The sequence below is a fragment of the Siniperca chuatsi genome, linkage group LG10 (assembly GCF_020085105.1).
Source record: "Siniperca chuatsi isolate FFG_IHB_CAS linkage group LG10, ASM2008510v1, whole genome shotgun sequence".
In the NCBI taxonomy this organism is placed as follows: Eukaryota; Metazoa; Chordata; class Actinopteri; order Centrarchiformes; family Sinipercidae; genus Siniperca; species Siniperca chuatsi.
This window is the reverse complement of record NC_058051.1, coordinates 18,048,456-18,069,782: the sequence shown is the minus strand read 5'-3', so window position 1 is coordinate 18,069,782 and position 21,327 is coordinate 18,048,456. Positions and strand designations below refer to the sequence as shown.

At 41.4% G+C, this 21,327-nt stretch overlaps 2 protein-coding genes and 1 non-coding gene across 5 annotated transcripts; all 3 read right to left on the bottom strand.

The window, feature by feature from the left end:
• Positions 1-107: 107 nt before the first annotated feature.
• On the bottom strand, positions 108-6,502 carry arhgef3l (Rho guanine nucleotide exchange factor (GEF) 3, like). Its single transcript, XM_044209749.1, has 13 exons — positions 6,287-6,502; positions 5,968-6,016; positions 5,803-5,853; positions 5,156-5,212; positions 4,890-4,997; positions 4,641-4,799; positions 4,243-4,305; positions 3,964-4,060; positions 3,276-3,352; positions 2,816-3,073; positions 1,596-1,766; positions 1,023-1,215; positions 108-639 (listed from the first exon to the last, which is right to left on the bottom strand). Exons 1-13 carry the CDS (start codon positions 6,322-6,324, stop codon positions 392-394), a joined length of 1,569 nt encoding a protein of 522 aa, XP_044065684.1. The 5' UTR covers positions 6,325-6,502; the 3' UTR covers positions 108-391.
• A 508-nt stretch (positions 6,503-7,010) lies between these two features.
• Positions 7,011-21,220, bottom strand: uba1 (ubiquitin-like modifier activating enzyme 1). Of its 3 annotated transcripts, none has more exons than XM_044209726.1 (26): positions 21,011-21,220; positions 17,946-18,062; positions 17,804-17,862; positions 17,530-17,698; positions 16,499-16,633; positions 16,293-16,399; positions 16,101-16,191; positions 15,846-15,978; positions 15,656-15,753; positions 15,241-15,387; positions 14,790-14,966; positions 14,415-14,522; positions 14,232-14,312; positions 13,466-13,618; positions 12,629-12,794; positions 12,284-12,480; positions 11,804-11,868; positions 11,189-11,384; positions 10,252-10,326; positions 9,945-10,134; positions 9,695-9,780; positions 9,487-9,579; positions 9,029-9,220; positions 8,489-8,590; positions 8,297-8,397; positions 7,011-8,194 (listed from the first exon to the last, which is right to left on the bottom strand). In XM_044209726.1, exons 2-26 carry the CDS (start codon positions 18,060-18,062, stop codon positions 8,059-8,061), a joined length of 3,174 nt encoding a protein of 1,057 aa, XP_044065661.1. In that variant the 5' UTR covers positions 21,011-21,220; the 3' UTR covers positions 7,011-8,058. The 3 variants fall into 3 exon arrangements, with proteins under 3 accessions (XP_044065661.1, XP_044065663.1, XP_044065662.1); XM_044209728.1 differs by having other exon boundaries at positions 21,178-21,196; XM_044209727.1 differs by lacking the exon at positions 21,011-21,220 and adding an exon at positions 19,337-19,780.
• On the bottom strand, positions 8,740-8,859 carry LOC122883832. Its single transcript, XR_006379752.1, has one exon. It is a non-coding gene; the product is annotated as a small nucleolar RNA U6-53/MBII-28 (small nucleolar RNA).
• Positions 21,221-21,327: the final 107 nt, after the last annotated feature.

Below are 21,327 nucleotides of genomic sequence, written 5' to 3'. Positions count from 1 at the left end.
AAGGGGGAGAGAGGGAGGGAGGATAGTCATCACTAATCCTGTCTTTGTAGATCTTGTTGGCTATACTTAGACTTGTCTTTGTGTACTTTGCCATGAGTACCTCAACAAACTTTTAAGTGTCAGTTTATTTAAAATAAAATAAAAAAACAAAACAAAATCATTTCACAAAGTAAATTCACATTCAGTAATACTGTTCCCAAGCTGTACAGAACACATCCCACAATCACACAATCCATCAGAAAATGCAAGAAAAAAAAAGATCCATGTATGAAATTCTATACGTGTGTCTAAGCACAATCATCTTTCACAGACAGTCCATATTTCGTTTTCTCCAATGTCAATGTACAGATCTATAGACACTCCCCAGGCCTCCTGATGATCAGTCTTACAGTCAGCGACTGGTATGGTCTGCCATTTCTGTGTCCGAGCTGAGGCTGAGCTCGGCTATGTGATACAGGGCGGGATCAGGGTGAGGGGAGAGCTGCGACTGGCTGGTCTGAGCATTCCTATCTCGGGACTGGACAATGGCTTGGCGCAGACAGGTGATCCACTGCTGCTTGCTGAAGGAGTCGTTGGCCTGCAGGCTGTAAGGGTGAGCTTTGGAGCGCCCTCTGCTGCTCACACGGAAACAGTTCCTCACTAACAGTTGTGAAAGACGAGAGGGGAAGGAAGGTTGTAGGTTTCACTTCATCTAATGGGGTGGAGTGGCATGACTTTCTCTCATTCTATGTGCTTAGTCGTAGCCTACATTTAACTCCTTTATCCCTCACTTCAGCAGCACATATGAAACAAAAGGTAGCCTATAAATAACCATCACCGATTTTGATAATCAAGTAATTGTTTAAGTCATTTATCAAGGACAGATACCAAGTATTTGCTGGTTATAGATTAATTTATTAATTGAAAAGAATTAATCAATAGATTGATCTATAGTGAAAATAATGCTAATTGCAGCCCTCTTCCACTGCGTTCATATAATTTAGCAGCTAATATAACATTTATATGTTGTATTTATATGTTACCTTTATCATTTCCTCCAGTGAAGGCTCCCCTGAAGGTGCCCCCTCCACCAGCCTCCCCATCTGGGATCTCCTCCAGATTTATCAAGGCATTGGGCAGAGGCTGTCTGTACACATGGAACACCTGACCTCCCTCTCTGTCCTCCCCCGGTCTGCTCAGCACCAAAGCCAGCTCAAACAGGAAGACATGCAGCCGCTGATAGAGGAGACAGACACGTGCAAAGTGAGAGACGTAGCTTTACAACAATATTTACCATTTTAAGTATCATCTATTATCATATATTATCATCTGATATTACAGTAACATCTTTACCGGAGTTACCATTAAAAAAACAACTCTGGATTTTTATAAATTTAATAGAAATGACAATTACAATAGAAGGAGATGATACAAAGTGCTCATATAAAGGGCCTAAGTTTAAAATCTACACTGGGGCAGAGAAGACCAAAGGTCTATCAAGTATGTGGTTCCACCCTGTCTTGGAGATAAACAAAATCAACAACCTCAGAAGAACCACTCAAAGATCAATCAATGGAATATTAGAGTAGTTAAACATAACAACAGAGAGCCACTACCTGGCCCTTGTTGTTTTTGAGTTCTCCGTGGCAGTAGAGGAAGCGGGACAGCTGGATCTCTGGTAGTCTCTGACTCTCTTCGAGGTAGGTGAGACCCCGCCTGTAGAACTGACACTCTGCCTCTCCTGTCTTCTTGTTCACCTCCGCCACGATGCTCTGGATCAGCTCCAACTGAACAGAACAAAGTGTGACCACAGCATAAATGTATTTTATGTGACATTCTGGTGATGAAGAAAGTGTCCCACCTTCTCCAACTGAGGTCTTGTAGAGTTGAAATGAAAATTCTGGGCTGTGGTCTGAATAGGATACAACTCACATTTTGCTTAAATATACAGTGTAAGTGAACACGTGTAGTAAGTTTAGTATGACGTTTCAAATGTGAGCCTTAAATGTCCACAGTAAAAGGCTAAAGGCATTTTAAATGCAAAGCTGACTCCTGAATTGCAACATACAGTATATAAAGTAATTACAGACCAGCCAAACTGGTGAATATGACCATGTTATTTTCAAGTTACTAATGTCACATCACAGCATCACTGGCTACTAAAGTTCATGTTTCATAAAACAATTATCTCTTGCTGCCATTTGGAGGTGCAAATGTGCAAATATTTCTTATATTTTTTTAGTATTAGCCAAAGCCAAATGTCTGGACTTCCCACACTGGCAGACTGATATATTTCATAAGAAAAATAAGTGTAGCAACCTACAAAGTCTAAATGTACAATATTTATTTGGTATTGGTTGATATCTGATATTGCACACATATATAACAGTCCTAGGCCTTAACAATTTGGATTTGTGCGTTATAATCCACACAGTCAGACAGACAAATGTTGATTTTCATGCTTCTAAGAAAAAAATCCGACCACCTGTAAGATTGTGAAAATAATTAAATGAGTAGCAATAAATTGTTTGAAGTTTTACTGTGTATATGAAACATTATATTAGCAAATTTAAAGGAAACTCAGGTCTATCTAATTTCAACTTTCAATTGCCATTTCAACTAGTGAATTCTGAATCCCCTTACGGGCCAGCACCCTCACAGACTTGAAATAATGAGGATGAGCATATGAGACACACTACATTATGTAAGACCAATGTCTGCAGGTCCAGAGGGTTAACATTTGGATTCAGCAATTATCTCAAGTAAGTGAATGTGTGTGTATTCACGTTCACGTTTGTATGCACATGTACACGAATGTGTAGGACAATCAACTCACAGCATCAGGCAATGTGTCCTCATCCGGGTGGTCTGGAGGTGTGCATTTCTGTATCTCTTTCAACAACAGGGGGTATTTGACCAAACGGCTCCGGGGGAGATCCAGGAAGTTCCATAGGTCCAGTTTCCTGCTAAACGAAGACTCCTGACACAGGCGCAGGAAGTGCTCCACTCTTTTCTCGTGCTTTTTCTGGTCCAGCAGGGCTTTAGCTCCCACCTGGTTACAGCAGTACGTAACGTAGGCCTCCAGGCAAGGGAACTACAGGAAGGAAGAGGGGAGGAGCAAAGGAGCAATGAGATGAGAAGTTTGAAGTCAGATAAAAGCAGTGACACATACAGACTGAACTCTGACTGGTTTAGAGGGGAACATAATAGAGTAAATACAGGAACTGGAGAAAGTGAAGGTGGGTTGGGCCCTTTTCTCTTCTTCTCTCAGTCCTTGGTTTCCATGAAATATTTACCCAATTCATCAGAGTAGGCCCCACCTCTCCGACCGTCTTCTCTGATCCCCTCAGGCGCTCAAGACGACTCAGAAGATCTGGCATGAAACAAAAAGAAAACTGAATTGTTGAATTCTTATTGATTTTTGCTGACTGAATGCCAGTGTTACTACCGGTCAAAGACAGATAAACAGAAAAACATCACACTCAACTCATTCAACTTCATTTAGTTAAATAAAAATACATCACATCAGCAAACTCTTACTGTGTGAAGTGAGTGAATGAACATTCTCTTTGTGTGGCTTTTCCCACTTGCTTTTAGGGCTGAACAACACAGATCAAATTAATATCACATTAACAATATATTGTATATCACCATATGGCAAATGTTCAATCCAGAGAACTGTGGTCCACTGTTATGCATTTTATCAAACACAACTCATGTGTAAATCAAAACCTTCAATAACTAATTTTGACAGTTTAAAATTAGAATTTATTTGGAATCATAAATTTGTACGGAACTGTGTGAAACAATATTACTATGATTCCACTGAAAGTCAACAAATGATATTTAATTATCTAGCTAATTATTCTAATTATTACTCAGCCCTACTTGCCTTACACATGATTAGGAAATGAGGAGGTCGTGTTGAGGCATGAGCGGAGATTGAGATAACGGAAGAGTGTGCAAAGCAGAGAGATGGTTTACCTTGGTGGAGAGGAATGAGAGAGTCCAGTGTACCAAAGATCTTTCCAAGCTCACTTTCTGTCAGGATGTCCAACTTCAGCATGGGCTCATAGTATACCTATAGCAAAGGTAAGGAAAGGTAAGGTAAGGAAAGAATGAATGCAGTACAGAGAGAAGTGTATCAAAATTGGTGTCCGGACAACTGGAATGAGACTTTCAAATATACTCAACTTGCATGAGCAGAATTTGTTCTGATATAAGGTAACAGAGGTAAAGTGCTATTGTTTAGTGGACAAGTACCTTCTTGACCAGACTGAGGTCATCGATGAGTTGTCTCTCTCCCTGAGTCAGCTCATAGATCACCTGCAGAAAAGTCAAAAAAACTGTTCAACAACTGGACACATAGAAACCAACAACAAGACAAAATACACAGCCGGACAAGCATGAGCTTTCACAGCTGATTGTTCAATAAAGGAAGTTGAGCCTCCAGTGCCAGCTCACATCCTCTTTCATAATCGCCATGCAGAGCTGCTTCACAGAAAAATAGAGCAGTCACCCTGCCCATGCTGCAACCACAGCCACACAGCTTGACCCACATCCCCCATCCCCCCCACCAAAAAACAACAATATTGCATCATATTAAATACAACTGCAGAAATTTTAATTTCTGCAGCTTAACTAGACTTGCCCCCTCGCACCTCTTGACGTTTGATCTCCTTTGCAGTGAGGTCATGGCTCTCCACAGTGTCACTCCAGCATTGGCTGTTGCGCCGGCGTGGGAATGACGAGGCCTTTGTGCGAGAGCGCAGGGGGGCCGGGGGCAAAGGTCGAGCCTCTGTGCGAAAACTGATCGACCGCTGTGTGAAAAGAGCAGAGTAGTTGAACGTCTGCATGCAAAAGTCATTTTGTGTAACGACAGGTGTGTGAGTGTGTTTGTGCATTGTTACCGAAATGGACTGTCCAATGCGTTTCAGAGCAGGGGTCTTCACTGGGGTTAAGACACCTGTTAGGCTATTGGACTTTACCACAGGTTTGACCCTTTTATTACTGGGCTCCTAAAATGAAATCAACATTCCAGCTTTGATAGGTGTGAACAAAATGGTCCACAAGGTTATCAAGGTGGGCAATTCATCACACTATAACTGGCTGTACATTAGAAGACTTTAAAACAACTGAACACACATCTGGCCTCTGCAAAAGAGGAACACTTCACCTCTAAATCCTTCATGTGGTCGGACATCATTTCACCCTCCTCGTCATCCTCTTCATCCTGATAAAACAGGACATAACAGAATAAGTTAAAAGTGAACTCAAGAGAGACATGAGCGAGCTCAGGAAAGTGGAAAGAGAGAGATGTTGAGAGGCGCGAGATGTTGCATGGTGCAGATCTCTCATTTCCTGTGTGACACTTTCAAAGAGGAAGAAGGTTAAAACTGTGCCTCTGTAGTAAAATACGAGATGTCTGCCTGTTTTTGCCACACTTACCACATCAGCTGTATATTCAGTGAGATGTATTTTAATACTGGCAGTAAAAATTTATCTTTTCATGATAATATGCATACAGATGAGAAAGATAAAGATGACAGCAAAAAAGGAACACTCGAAAAGTACAAAATCACAGTGGCTGAAATGTGACAAGATGCCATATAAATCAAATTTAAAGATTTGTGCATTCAGAGAGCGTCTGTGGCTGCACAGCTGAACACAATGTTCACATTTCTCAGCTCTGCACTCAGTACTGTGGTCACAAAGGTAAGGTTGACTAACTTCCGCTAGTTACAGAAAGACAGAGAGAGAGAGAGACATGAAGATGAAGAGGCACTGGAAACAGTTTAATGGTGCGTCCCAGATATTACTTACCTCCGTGATTCTGATCACAGGTTCAGGGGCCGGGTCTTGTTTTCTCTTCTTCTAAAAGCAGACATTTATGTGAAAGTGAGTATCTTGGCTTTTAGGAGAGTGCCCTCATAGGTTTTAGACAGGAGGAGAGGAGGTGAAAGAAACAATGTAGATGTCGTGACTTACCCCAGCATGGTCACAGAGGATGGAGTGCGTCTCTTCTGGTGCCACAGACCTAAAAAGGGCAAAAACTGTTAATGGGCACAAAGTAAACACTTACTTTTTTTTTTTTAAACTTGAGATAAATCTAAATAGCTGAATGGGATCCTAAAAGTAATTTGAAAGATTTTTTTGTGCCTCAAGTTATATAAAAGTACATTGATAGACAGGTAACACACTTAAATATACTATCCTGCTGGATGTAATTTCTGTCCCAGTCAGCTCTCAGCATTAATATTAAGTACAAGGCAGAAAGAGATAATGACAAATGTAAAAGTTATCATACCAGGAAGTCCTCCTTTCACCAGTCTCCTCCACTTCCATTTTTTTTGTCTTCAGTGCATCTTCACAGAAACATTACACATTCTCAAAATGAGAAACATTGAAATAATCAAAATTTACACCGGTCTTTTGTTTCAGTAACCTACAGCAAGTTGTTTGCAGGGAGCTCGTCAAGAGTTCAGTGCACTTCTTCCTCATCTCACACCCGACCACATCCTTTAGAGTTGCACATAATCATGTATCCGCTCTTCTCGGGGAGGAGGGTTCATAACTTGACTTGTTGAAACTTTTCACTCCAACCTGTAGACTGACTGATGGAACTTTAACACTACTTTGTTGACAAAAAGGACCTCACCCAACTAAAATACTGTGTGACACATGAGGAAGTGAGTACATTTATAACTATAGCAAACTATTCATGAAGTGTGTTTCTTTTAGCATCCTCTGCATTTATTTAAAAAAAAAAAAAAAAAAAAGCAAAATTCTGATTATGGTTTTTCATTGTCATTTCACAGGTAGGCGTTTAGCTGATTCAGGCTGTGCTTCCCGGATATGCTCTATAATGAAACTTCTGATTAAAGAGCAAGAAGCAGGTCAGACAGGAAAAACACATATTTGACACTTGCAAATACTTGTTTGATTCAAGTGTTACACCAGAAGTCCGATACATAATTACATTTTTTACCAAAACCACCATACAAAATGTCAAATAACCACACAAATACAGGTATGTTTTTACATGTTTATTCACTATCACACTAAGTGCTCCCATTTCAAGATACATCTCATTGCCTTATTCTTATACTGAAATGTAATTTGAAGTTAAAGTAGAAAGAAGACAGTTTATGATCTAAAAGGTGTGTGCGCGAAAACTTTATCTGCTGCCCCCCAATAGAAATTAAAAAAAACAAAAACACATGAAATATAAAGAGAATACAGAAGACTGATGTCATGTACAAGAGCCCCTCCAAAGCCAGAGCGCCGGATGAGGTGGGTGTAGGGGTGGCTCAAACCGGCAAGGGTTCCTATTCTGCCAGGTTGAGATACTTGATCATTTTCCAGTCAGGAGGAGAGGCTGTCGTCCGGTTTAAGAGTGTCTTCAGGTGCTTTACAGTTTCAAATTTGGGGTCTCAGGTAGAATTAAGGGCAGTGATATGACATCGGGGCAAAATGCATTCTCAATACATGTGTTACTATTTTCGGGATTCTTGGCTGAACTTTACATCATGAGGTGCATCTTTGGGGAAGGGAAAAAAAAAAAAAATTCAGTAATGTGGGACCAGGTCTATGAGACAGGGGTTGAGAGCGGGGAAGAGAGCAAGTAGAGTGGAGGGGAGACAGTTGGCTGTATTAAAAGATCCCTCCTTTAGTGCTGAAGGCTAGTAAGAGTTTGAGGATGTTTCAGAGGGACACTAGCTGGACTATGGAGTACCAAGAGAACACCAAGGCTTAGATTTAAACTGAGCAGAGAGGTTCTGCTACTGAGAAACATCAGGTGGTCCACTATACATGCTCCCTTCCTCCAATGACACCCCTGTTTTCACAGCTGAGCACCAAGTGGATGCCTAACACACATACAGGTATCCTTAAATCAGCTTACTGGGGCTATGTACACTCAGGCACAGGTTTACACAAACCACAGGCCTAAAAAACAAAAACTGATTGATCCAATAGAGCTGACCTGGATCAACCCACTCACCCCCAATCCCCACCTCAACTCCTCACTTAGAACACCCCGCAATCCCCACTCTACTGTGGGTGGGTTCAGTGTGGAGCTCAGCGGATGGTGTATCTGACATAGGGCACTTCCACGTCTTCGTCTGACAAGTCGTTACAGCATAGCTCAAACACCAGGGCTTTCACATGCTTGCCCAGCTTCTTTTTGGACACCTTAGTAACAATCTCAGTCATCCTACGGGACACAGAAGAATACAATTATGACAATGAATAAAACACTAACTCAAGTTTTATGTGCCTCATGCTCAAAAAGTAGGCATGTAAACAATGTACTCACGGCAGGTCCAGTCTCTCTTTGAGTTTGGCAGCAGGCATGAAAAAGGAATAGAGCATGGACACACCCTGAGAAAGCATGGTGATCTCCAACTTATGCTCATTCTGACAAAGAAGAGAAGAACAAAAAAAGGGTTTGGTTAATTGTACGCCAGAAACCACAATGAAGTGAGGAGATTAGATGATGAGAACGTACTTTAAAGTAGTCCAGGAACTGTCGGAGTGTCATCTCCTCCCCATTGGGCTGCAACCCTGTGACCTCAAAGCGATCCCACAACGACCAATCAATGTCATAGTACTGCAAAAACAAATGTAAGGATTGATGTCAATGATAATGTCGGTCACAGAAAGACATTACAAACAGCAACCAGTTATTGCTGTACTTAGCTAAAATGCATTAAGAGCAGATTAGAAGTCATTATTGAAAAAAAAGAACCATTTATTTTTTCTCCTCAGCACACACTGATACAATCAGTATGAGAAGGTGAGATGAACTCACTTGCACCCAGGCAGACAACCTGCATCTGCTGGTGCATCAGTATTAGCATGGCTGGATCATCATCGGAGCTCAAAATGTCTAATGATTGCATTTGGGGTAGCCTTTTAGGGATTTCATTACATACATACACACTATATTGAGTATTAAGGCAAAATATTTTCCTACAGTGGGGACACATACATCATTCTTTAGATGAAGCAGCTCGAAAAAAGCAGTGATACATGTGCAGCTGCCTACCTTGTGTCTGGGAGCAGCGATGGGCTCAGAGAAGGCAAAGAAAGGCAGGGCCAAGTTCATGAAGCCATTCTTGAATGACTCCAGCTTCTTGTGTCCTTGGACAATTTTGATGAGCTCCAGGCACACCAGGCCCACCACTGCGGCCGTGGTAGTCGCGATGGCAGGAATGATCTTGCCAGCTATCAGTTTGCTCTGGTTTGAATGGTGATGAATAACAGTGTATAGAAGAAAGAAAAGGAAGTTTAATTATGTCAAGGAGTTAAACTTGCAGCAAAAGAACACAACATCAGTTAAACAAATAACAATATTGAGTTTTGTTTTTTAATGGCTTGAAAGATTTCAGAGATAAGTCCCTGAATTTATGGGAGAGATCTAGAGCATATGCCATGAAGTATAATGAGTCGGCAAGTTATTATTTCACCCAAAGCCAATGCCAGGTCAAAAATGTGTGCCCCCACCTTGTGTCTGTCTGTGGGGGGGATGTCGTAGTTCTCTGCTCTCAGATTAGATGCCGCTACAATGAAGTCCATGTGGAAGTTGGTGTCATCATCCTGTTAACACAGAGCCCACAAACAGGACTACAATCAGTGCAGGTTGAAGATGTATTGTGGACTAACAGCATAGTTGAGGCAATTAGAGAGAGATATAGGAGGAAAGATTGTGTACCTTCTCAAAGTCAATGGAGCGGAGTTTGAACTGGGAAGACTCAGGGGAAGGCAGCTGCACCTTCAGCTCCTCCAGTCTGGAGTCATCTACATACAAAGATCAGTTGTAAACGTGTCTCCATAATGACCCCTGACTTCAATGTATAAGCTATTACCAACAATAAAATTAAAATCAGATAAAACATTTATTTAACTTTAGATCTCCCAAATATTGATCTATGACTTTGAATGCACCGATTTGCCCATCTTACCAACAGAGGAATTGCTATTCTGAAGGTCCTGATCAGAGACATGGATTTTAACCCCTGAACGAGGGGTAAAGGGTGGCACCTGGACCTCCTGCAAGATCTTGATCACGGCTGCACGATCAGTGCTGCCTTGCAGGCCGTATGTCTGGGCATACAGGTTGGCTGCTGCCATTATATAGTCCATGTGCAGTTCCTACAAGAGAGCACTTCTGTCACTATCTTTAGACTGGCTAGACGACTTCAAAGCAGATGGTAGTCAAGTAGGTGTACATAAACAAACAAACCCAAAACATAATAAACCCATACTTACATTGCTAGTGCTGAATTCTAGGGGGTGAGGACACCTCTTTGGGCCAGACCAGAAGGGGGCACCAGAGCTCGTTAACTGAAAGCCACAAATAATTAAAACCTTAGGACCATTAAAATGCAAAACCTTAAAAAAAAAAAAAAAAATTTAAAAAGGAGAAGAATCTAGGGTTGAGAAATGTACATTTTATAATGCAAGTATTTTTTGGACGTTGTATACCTTTATTAGATAAACAATAGATAAATGACGAGTTGAGGAGAGAGATTGGAACGACATGCAACAAAAGGTCTCCAGCCAGAACTGGGGCGTTGTGGTTCATGGTCAGTGCCTTAACCCCTAACCTACTTAAGCATTACATTTGCAACATCTCAATGACAAAACTGAGCTCTGAGTCGATCAACTAATTTAAAAGAAATAAGTAAAAGGCATGAGAACACCCATGACAGATCGCTAGTCTAAAGCCCTGTTCATACCCTAGTGTTTACTATTTTACAACACCCTTATTTCCATAAGTGTACACAAATAGTGACTTTACCAAATTCTTTAACAAATGCGAGCAGTTTCACTGCAGCTGAATCAGCAGCAGTGACAAGAATCATGCATTCAATATCCTCTAATATCCAAAATCACCTAATTATGTCAGTGTTGTTATATACTACAATTACAAGAGCAAAGCTTAGGCATTGCTTAGAACTGAACACACCTTAATCACCATGTGACTACACCTCAGAGTGGCTGACAAACAGCTCGGTTGAGTAGTTAGCAAGATGCTATGTGTTGAAAATTAATAAAATTGAACAGAACAAAAAAACAAACAAAATATTAAAATAAAATAGGGGAACAGTTGTGGCCATATGAAAAATAGGAGGAAGCCATCCAGACCAGACAGCAAACATTCTGAAACAACTGATATTCATCATGCAGCAAGCTTAATATGTACCTGATCTGGCGGGAAGTTGTGCAGTAGTTGGCGGATGTTGTTGCTGTACTGGCACTGCCAGTGGTTGCGTGCCCAGGCTACACAGTCAGCCAAGCTGTGGGGGCAGTCTGTGACAAGACTCTTGTAAACAGCTTCAAGTACCTCCACAGGCTGAGCTCCGGGAAGTTTCAGAGTACGCTCCATGAACTTTGGATCTCTGCAAGGACAATGATCATGAACCTCATAAGCAAGACATAAGCCTGACCTCACAAACATGAAGTTTGGTCACTTTTTGTTTCAGTCGTTCACCCAGTGTAGTCAGTATAAGAATCGTTTTAAGCATGCAATTTTGTTTCTTCAAGGTTTAAATATAATCTTAAGTATCACAAAAGCAACAGCTTCTTAATATCAAACCCTAAGTACTGAAGAGATCGCCAAAACATTCCACCAACACTTGAAGACAGTATCACCAGCTCCAAGTATTGATGTCAAATCCCAGCCTTGTTTGTGGGCTTATTTAGAGAAGTAATTTTGCCAATTCTGAACAACATTCATGAAGAAAAGAGCACATTACATGTATAGGTAAGTACAGTGATGCCACATGGTCACTTTGAAATGACGGGGAAGGCAACTCACGTGAGGTACTGCATGGCATTCTCTGGTGGCTGTTTGAATAGTCCCTCAAACTCATCACGGGCCCACTGAACAAAGGACATTATTGACAACAGATCAAGTGTACGCAAGTACAGTATATGTGTAAAACTAAAACAGTTTTTTCCCCCCAGAGATAGGTAGTGTAATTATCTAGGGCTGGGCAATAAAATTAATCACTAATTTCTCCATTTAAACATATTGTGACAATTCTCAGACATATTGCGGCAGGCAGAGTTTTCATGCTTGAATGAATGATTAAACACATTTTCACCAAAAGCTGTTACAGCATTAAATCTTCAATAATTTTTTTTTTTAATTTATTTATCGCAATGGTGAGTTTAACATGTGATTTGGACTTTGTAAATAAATCAATAGAGAATGCTGTCAATTATTTCAATTTCAAAATTGCTCACCCCTCTGCCTGTGTTTATCTGAAGTGCAGCCATGTGCGCGCCTACTGACCTGCAGTGTGTGTTCAATGGCATTTGGGAAGTTCTTGAGCGTACAGATGGGGATGGACTTCTCAGGTGGGTCTTGGCTGGAGCTGTATGACTCTGTGAGGAAGGGAATCACAACCTGGACATTGCCTTTGGTACCCAGAGTACCAGACTCCAGTAACGGTTTACGGTAGTACACACATCTACGATCCATGTACATACCTGTAGAATGAGAACAAACATAAGGCAGAGGACAGAGCTTAAAGAGGCCGATGTATGGTTTTAAGTGTCAAGATCCTGAATTTGATTTTCTATTAAGTTAACACTGTTAAAAAGATTTGAAATAATTTAAAATTTCTGTGTCTCTTACGTGCGTCAACATTGTCCAGTGCATTGGCCACTCCATCAAGGCTTTCAAAGAAGTCATCGTCGTAGACCCTCTCTGTGTCGGGGCCCACCCTATTCTGGTGACCTGTGATCCTGATTGAGGGGTTCATCTGTTTCACTGCAGCAGCAGCAGTGTCACTCTTCATTTTCTGTTACCACATATATACACATATATTAATAGTGACCTTTTCACTTTCTGATCAAATACTAACATCAATATTGCAACTGACCAAAAGAAGAAATGTAAACAAGCAGAAAACTGGTGCAGTGGTCATACTTGTTGATAACTTGACCGATTCTTTTTGGGAAGTCCACACAAAAATACTCAATTTCTGTGCATGATGTGTGGTCCTTTATATTGAAGGTACCATCATTAAAGGACATTCCAACAATAATTACTGCATAAGGCACATGTCTGTCAGTTGTGGATTCCTCCACCACAATTTCCTTTGTAACAATATCACCCTTGAATAAACTGAGGCAAACAATATCATGTAACAATAAGTGTTCCAATACAAATCCGTACTTTGAAAGGTCACTACATTTAATTTTTCACTACCTGAAATAGCCAATACTGTAACACACCAACAATGAGCCATTATGACCCTAAGGCATTCTGTTTCCTCCATCTAATGTTGTACCATGACTTTATCCATCAGCAGTAGTTAGATTAAATGCTCTCGAGGGCAGTTACAATGACCAGGAAATCCATATGAAGTACTGCTTGGAAATATCAAATTCAATCGATAAATGGACAATTTATGTGCTGTCTCTACTTCATATCTATCAACAGACAGGGCTGAGCAAAGATGATGCTGACCGTAACATCAGAGGGTCTGAAGAGAAACTGTCTGTTCAGGTTGGACTTCTCTATGGTGTCCATATCTGTCACAATGACCTCACCCTCGCCGCCTGCTAGTCCAATCATGGCAAAGTTTTTCAACAGCTCACAGCCAATAGCACCTGCTCCGACCTGGAATGATAAAAAATAAAAAAAAAAGAATCGCTCTGAGTAAAGTTTTTCAAGTTGTACTGTATGTTTCATGTTGAGACACTATTTAACAAACATCATTCATTTACAGTGCTCAGTAGAGAAATGCAAGTATTATACTATAGAGCATGCCTGCAGTACACCAGGCCACAGATATTTCAGTGTGGCAATGTCAGAGAAATGTGACTGTTAAAAAGGACAAGGCTGGCCACATGCATTTTTGTCGACAAACCCGAACAGACAAAAATCTGTGTTATTCTGTCTCTCAATACTACATGACTTCTCAGCCCAAAATTCATTTGTTTCTACTAAAGATGCACATCTTTAAAAAAACAGGTCTCCAAAATATACAGTAGTTTCAATAAAAAAAAAAAAAAAAAGAAGGCTAAATAATTTCCATAATACTATCTTAAACGCTACTGTAGTTTTTGGCTTTGGCTGCACAGACAATACTTTGTCTCATTGCTGGTTTTGGTATATTCGTAGGATTTGTTGACAACAACAAAATATACAATATCACCAGACTTATCCTTTAAATCTCTGAGCAACAGGATGCCAGAAGAGGTGTTGTAAGGTTTTCCAATGGACGACTCACCAGGAAGTAGCGCTGTTTGGCAAGCATATCCTGCAGCTTGGTGCCAAACACTGCAATCTGCCCATCGTATCGACAGTTCCTCTGGGAGAAAGAGACAGAAAAACAGGTTTCACGTGATCATTTGTCACCATCATGTGCATCTGTCTTCAGTATTAGTGTGTATGATTTGCTCTGAACACCTACAGGAGCGCACTCTTCCTCTGTGAGCACGACTCCTTCCTCTTCGGCCAGGCACTCCAGGGCATCAAAGTACAGCCATTGCATGATGGGCATAAATTTTCCTGTGCATGCCTAAAAGAACAAAGAGCATATAAAACATGTAAAGAAGCATTTATGACAAACAACAAAAGATCTATTAGGTTCGAACAAACTAGTGCAGTGCATGTTCAAACATGTCTAATCACAGATAACAGTATCACGCCATCAATTTCCTTAACTTTTACAGCAGTATACCAAAAGATGACATGAAAACATGATTTGAAAAACACAAAGTCACGCCACTACAGCAGATATTGTAGGACTAAATCCACTTCAATTTGGATGCAGTGCACCACTGACCTTCATCACTTCCTGTGCAGCCAGACCCCCAATGAAGGCATTGACAGGGGCTAGGTCACCAGCAGCAACAAATGACAACTTTTTGAGAAGGGCTTCATCCAACTGTTCCAATTTGGCTGACCCCGTCTGGGCAGCGTTCACCTCTTTGGCCAATGTCAACAGCTCATCACCATCAGCCTGGAATACACACAGCTCAGCATGTTACGTGTTACAAAATGCTTAACAAAACTCACTGACTAGTACTGAGTGTAAATTTTCCCATGCATGCAGAATTATAAATGGGTAATTCTACAGTGACTTTAGTTTTTGCATGTAAAAGGTAGAGGCTAAATTAAGTTATTTCATTTAGAAGACCCACACTGAAAACCAAGTTATTACAAGTTTTTCCCCAATAATATGACTAACAGTAACTTCATCCACTATTGTATTTACATGAATGAGTGAGATTTACCTGGTTCCATGGTGCAGGAAGGTGGTTGTGTTTCTTCTGGAAGGCGTGGATAGCCTGGAAGCCCATATGCAGCTGTCCTGGACGCTCGAACTTGGCAAAGTCTGTCATCATGAACTCTGGCTCGGCCATGGAGGAAGAGATGGATTTCTGCACAGGAAAAACATAAGATAGTGAGGCTGGACTCCACATTAAAACCAGCTTTGTGATGAGATTAAATGTTTTGCTGATCAGTGGCAATAACGGGGCAAAAAGATCATAAAATGCTTGTAAGGGTCTAACTCCAAATGAAATATAATAGAAAAATATAATAGAAAAAAAATAAGTTTTTTTTTTTTTTTTTTTTTTTTTTTTTTAAATAAATTTACTGCTGTGTCACCATGACATAAACTTGGTGTGGAAAATGGCAGACACTTACAAAAGCGATCTTCTTGGGCATCTTAACCTGGGAGACAATTCCACCTCTTACGTAATCTGTAAAGCCAGCTGTGTCACAGATGCTGAAGGTATAGGGACCTGGACAGAGAAGAAGACGACATGTCTATTTGTAACAGTCATAACCAGACTAACCAAAACTTGTCTTTTTCTTAAGTAGAACCAGGTCTTACCCAGAACTTTAATTTCCACTGGCTGGCAGCCATTGAGCTCTGTCATACCCTGAACCTCTGTGAAGGTGACATAGTCTCCACTCTCAAAGCCATGACGAGCCTCATCCAGACATGTCACAACCCCTTGATTGTCCTGGAGAAACCAAGAGTGAGTAACTTTTTGCATCAAAAATAAAAGCCGTCCTGAAGCTCGTCCTCATTCCTAAAAGCAGCAATTGGTTTGAAAAACATTCTAGGCTAGATGTAAGGACTAACCTTGGTGATCATGGAAATCATGGCACTCAGCGGCTGCTCTCCATTGGTGTCATACACTATCATCTCCTCTCCAAAGTCACAGAAAAGCTGGCTACAAAATAGAACATATGAACATAAATATTAGACATTGACAGATAGGTGGGTATACACTCCATATGAACCGTAAATGAACAAGGAGGGTCAGAATCTTACCCAAACAGACCACGCGTGTCTGCGATGATCAACTTGATTCCTTTGCTGTGGCAGAACTCTCCCACATGCTGCTGCTCGTCCAGAGTGGAGTTAGTCAGCACTACCACCTAGGTTGCAAAAAGAAACAAAATTTAAAAACACCAACTCCCCTCCTCCCCCCTTCTGAATGCTGAAATGAGTGGGCCACTAGCTTCTACAAGTTATACCTCAAACTTGGTCAGGTAGTCTTCAGTGAGTGCTCCGGTGTAGGCGGTCACAGGAACGTAGTTGTTGAGTTCAGCCAAACGGAGCTGACTCACCTCTGCTCTGTTCTTCCCCAGGTCCTCTTCCCGAAGGTAAAACTGACAACACAAAAATATACAGGATGACAGGGAAGAACTGATACTAAGTCAAACAAGCAATAACTGCCAGTACCAGTGGATGACTGCCAAATATGGCAATAAAAAGGGAGAACAGAAACCATGTCCATACTAAGACAAAAATATGAAAACAATGTTTACATGTGAAAATGACTTCTGTCCATACTAAGGTTTTCAGGTAATTTTGGAAAAATTCTCCAAATCACTGAGGAAGAGATGGGTTTTCAAATTTTAGCCAAATGTGGACATGGCCTGAGATTCAGTGGTAGATTAAAGACCACTTCCTACAAAGATGGACAACATGTCAAATAAGAGACAGAAATATACATAGGCTATTCAATTCAGCTTGAATGAGAAAAGGACACTGGGGCGAATGCCAGTGGCTGAAATAGAAATGTTAGATAGCACAAGGTTAAACACTGACTGGATGATCACAGTTACAGCTTACATGCAGCTCTAATTACAATCATACACTCTGTAAGGTCATAAAGAAAGCATCCTGACTGAACACCTGAGCAGTCTATTCACACATGTATCTGCCTGGCCTTAAATAGACACATCAGAATTCAAGGTCTCATGCTGATAGACCTAAACAATCTCTCCACTGTAATGAAGTCCTAAAACAGGCTTTAGCTCTACTATGATTATGACCCAGGAAACAGCCACCCACTGATAAATCTGGGTCAGCAAGGGTAGCAAGGGTGGGGGTGGCTGCAGTACTCTTTTTAGATGTCAACAATACAACACAACGAGTGACAGAGTGATAGAGCCACACTGCACTTTGGAATAAGGCTCAAAGATTATGGAACCCAAGATGAATCTCCAATAAAGTACAATGACTGAGTGAACCAATGTCTTTATCACTGAATTCCACACACCTGAGAGGAGAGGTCTCTCCATTCTGCAACTCCTTGGTCGTGCACAGTAACACTTCTAACTCCTCCCAGGATGACATTCTTGGCAATCTCCACTCCAAGACCTCTCATACCAGAGACAAGGACACTGGAGTTCTGCATGCGCTTCATAGCATCATGGCCCAACACGTAACTAAAGAAGGAGAGAAAATACCATTAGTACAACTATGCATTGTTTAACAACCAGCCCAATAATAAATACTGAATGAGGAAAAAGATCCACAGAGATAAGAATTACAGTTGTCTGGAGTACAGGCCTTCATCGATCTCAGCATCATTGCCATTCTTAGCCATGCCCTGAGGAGACAAAACAGGGACTACAATTACTTTATGTGACAAGTTTTAACAAAAAGGTATATAGTACATATGTTAGTGCTTACGTTGGCCGGTGTGTGGGACAGATCAGTTCTGACAGAGTTAGAGGAGGAGCAGTGGGATCCCGTCTTCGTCTCTGTTCCTGACAAGCGGCGCTTCTTGGACAGCGGCGAGCTGGACATCTGTGCATCAACACACACTGTTAGACGGATCATATAAAAAGGCACAACAAGCTGCCCCATGTCAGCACTTCACATTTCACCTTTGTCAAATTCCCTATATATTATCCATTGTAAATTAATTAACACACATTTGTAGCTTCAACAATAAAATAAATCAAGCAGAGGCAACCCTATGACCATGCTGCACATGGGGTGTTCAGAAAAGTCAATGGTTTCAAATTCAGATTTAAATAAGTGAAAAATATATAATTCAGTGCTATGGTTCCATTATGATGAGTATCCAAATGCAACCCAATCCCCCCCATGTCGAAGAGAAAGGATTTTCTAGTCTAGGGAGCAGCTGGGCTGGCTGCAGGCCAACACAACTCTGCTAGAAAACGAACTGAGCCTGTGAAGAGACATGAATAGCAGCATTATCAGTTCTTTTCATGCTCAGAGACAGCACTGGCTTGTTTATGTACTTCTATTGTTTATTATACCGGTATTTAAGGACCTCCACCATGGTTTCAACAAAAAACAGCTGAATCATTAAAACTTCACTGCGGTAAAGTGAGCAACACCTCACGGTGGCTTGCAGGTGTGAACACACAGACGATACAATGGCGCTGGAACTACCTTCGGTATGAAGATATAAAGGAGTCTATGAGCAAAAATAATATTTAAAATTAGCATCCAAGTACATCGTGATTAACGGAATAATCCAGCCACTTTGGGAAGTGAAACAGGACGCAGTTTCTTGAACTCATTACCACCTCACGGCAAACACGATCAGCCACAATTTCCGCATCCAATGCTGCTAACTTACCTGCGTCCCCAAAGTCTAACATAACATTTTATAAATCTACCTACAACTTCAAAATGATAAAAAGGAGTTTGGCCAAGTCAAATAACATTACAACCAGCTAAAATAAAACATTTTACTGTAACCTGAACGGTCGCTGTTCGTAAGAAAATGAAAATGAAGGCATCAGGCATGATACAGCTAAGCAAACACCAGCCTGCCAGCCTATCCATTAGCTGCTCGGCCTAGGCCTGTATTACCCCGAGTGCGGAACACAACTTTACAAGCTAGCAGCTGGAGCTATGTCTCAACCAGCTCGCAAAAGATAAACGGGTTTATTTTGACAGCTAGCTACCACCGCTCCTATGTTGATATTGTTTAATGTTTCAGCACTTAACAAAAAGACACCATCTAACTTTATCGATCAATATAAGCTATTCTGCGAATGAAAGACTAGCCATTATACTCGTGCTCCATTGATCTCTTTTCTCACCAATAATCCTTCACGGTCCCTTCCCAATGCGAACCCGCTCCTCTCCCGCAGTGTCTAGATGTCAGTAATAACGATGGTTGTATATTCGACGATTTGTACAAAGAAAAGAAACGCGATGCGGGTTAAGGATGGTCTGCACTATATTGTCGAGTCACTATGTCGTTGTGCTGAGAGTCTCTATGTAATTGCGTTGCTGGCTTTGCGACTGCAGACGGGAACAAAACCAAAATGGCAGTTGGAGAGAAAGGGGCGGAGGAACTGTGACGCATTGGCTAAAATATTCAACAGGAAAGAGTGGTTGTGAGTTTGCTGCTCAGCCAGGCGCTCAGCTCATTGGCTAAGCCGAAACCAACGCGCAGTCATCCCGCCCCTGCTACCAGAAGATGCATGCCATGTATATTACCGTACAATGAACTGCAGGACCTCCAGCAATCCAATCCGTCTTGCATTTCTTCTAAAAATCACGCACAGAGCATGGCTGCTACAAGTGCAAGAAAGTAAAGATCCCAGTGCGAACAATTTTGTGATCTTTTCAAAGTAAAAACCCGTCTACCGGTGCTGGATGAAATCCACCAACAGCAGCATCTTTGTTTCAGTCACAGGTTAGCGGGAAGTTGTCTCGTTGTGGAACTAGACTGCGAACAAAACTTACACCAGACATGCCACTATGCATGATCAAAGGAAATAACACATCTTAAGACTATAACCGAATTGTATATTCTCACTGCAACGCCAACTGGTGTATTGTGGCTTGAAGACATACTTTTCCTGAGTTCAGCAAAACACATCACTAGTCAAGTCTGATGGTGCTGCTATGATAACTGAGAAATGTACAACATTAAGTAGGCTACTTGCTAGCTATAGTGATGCTGAGTGTCTGGGCCCTCAGTCACATTGAGGTTAGGGGTGAGCATTCCTTGCAAAGGAGGAGTATTGGGGGAGGGGGTGCCTGGCAAATGACAAAGGCCCAGGAAAAGAGTGGGCCGCATATTCTCGGGTACACATGTCGAGGGGATCCCCATTCTCATCTTCTAGCTGCGAAATGACAAAAACACTATTTTCCTCCATTCTATCGGAGCTGAAATGTTTGAATATCATTCATGTCACGATGACAGGCTTCCTAACTTGGCAACCTAGGAGACACTAGCCAATATAACGTTACTGTGGTAACATCGATTGTCGTGCTCTCGTAACGTTAACCAAAATACATCTATCGAGGTTAAATATTGCCAGTAGGTTCTAGCAGACGTTGCGTGATGCAAGTTAGCTAGTGTCTGCCTCTCAACATTGCGTCCATCTAATGTTTGTAGCCAACTAGCTTTCAAGCTACATAACATTAAATTAACACAGCATTCTCGTACACATAAAATGTGCAAATGCCAATTTAACGTTAACAGTTAAGTTATGTGACAGTGGCTTGTTAGCTACGGTTAGCCGAGGCGGACATCTGAAATGGTTCCGATAACAGACAGCAACTAATGATAACGACTACATATATCGCAGACCAAACGACTGCGTAGTTGTTAGCTTGTGTGCACATAGCTTTCAAGCTATCTAGCCACCCAACGACTTTATCCTACTTGTGTCTCTATGTTAGCTAACTAGCTAACGTTAGCCAACTAGCTGGGGCTAACACTACCAAGACGAGATGGTACAGAAGTGTGTAGGACTTACCACATCCGATATTACTCGGCCTGATCTGTAGTATTAAAATCAGCTTGTATTTAAGCAAGAAACCTAACAAACAACGTGATAATTCAACACTGCCGCTGAATGCAAACTGAAAAGTGTGTCAGGGTGGCGGGCTCTGTGTGAGTTTTTCCGCTGGACGGTTGCCTGACCTGCTGTTCCCGAACCGTTTCCCCTCACTCTATTTCAGTTGAAAGCAAAGCAAAGTAGCAACATGTGCACGTTACAGGCACAACCATCATTCCGGTCCAGAGGGTTCACAGAAAAGTGAATCTGATTGGTTTATAATAAGCAGATTTTAT

What these genes read in the sequence shown, in the direction of transcription:
- arhgef3l (XM_044209749.1), bottom strand. Translation starts at nt 6,324, where the DNA reads ATGGAAGTGGAGGAGACTGGTGAAAGGAGGACTTCCTG. An exon ending in GGTGAAAGGAGGACTTCCTG is followed by an intron (nt 6,017 to 6,286) that starts GTATGATAACTT and finishes TGCCCTTTTTAG; the next exon opens with GTCTGTGGCACCAGAAGAGA. An exon ending in TCCTCTGTGACCATGCTGGG is followed by an intron (nt 5,854 to 5,967) that starts GTAAGTCACGAC and finishes GTCTGCTTTTAG; the next exon opens with AAGAAGAGAAAACAAGACCC.
- uba1 (XM_044209726.1), bottom strand. Translation starts at nt 18,062, where the DNA reads ATGTCCAGCTCGCCGCTGTCCAAGAAGCGCCGCTTGTCAGGAACAGAG. An exon ending in GGCCTGTACTCCAGACAACT is followed by an intron (nt 17,699 to 17,803) that starts GTAATTCTTATC and finishes CTCCTTCTTTAG; the next exon opens with TTACGTGTTGGGCCATGATG. An exon ending in GACACGCGTGGTCTGTTTGG is followed by an intron (nt 16,192 to 16,292) that starts GTAAGATTCTGA and finishes TCTATTTTGTAG; the next exon opens with CCAGCTTTTCTGTGACTTTG.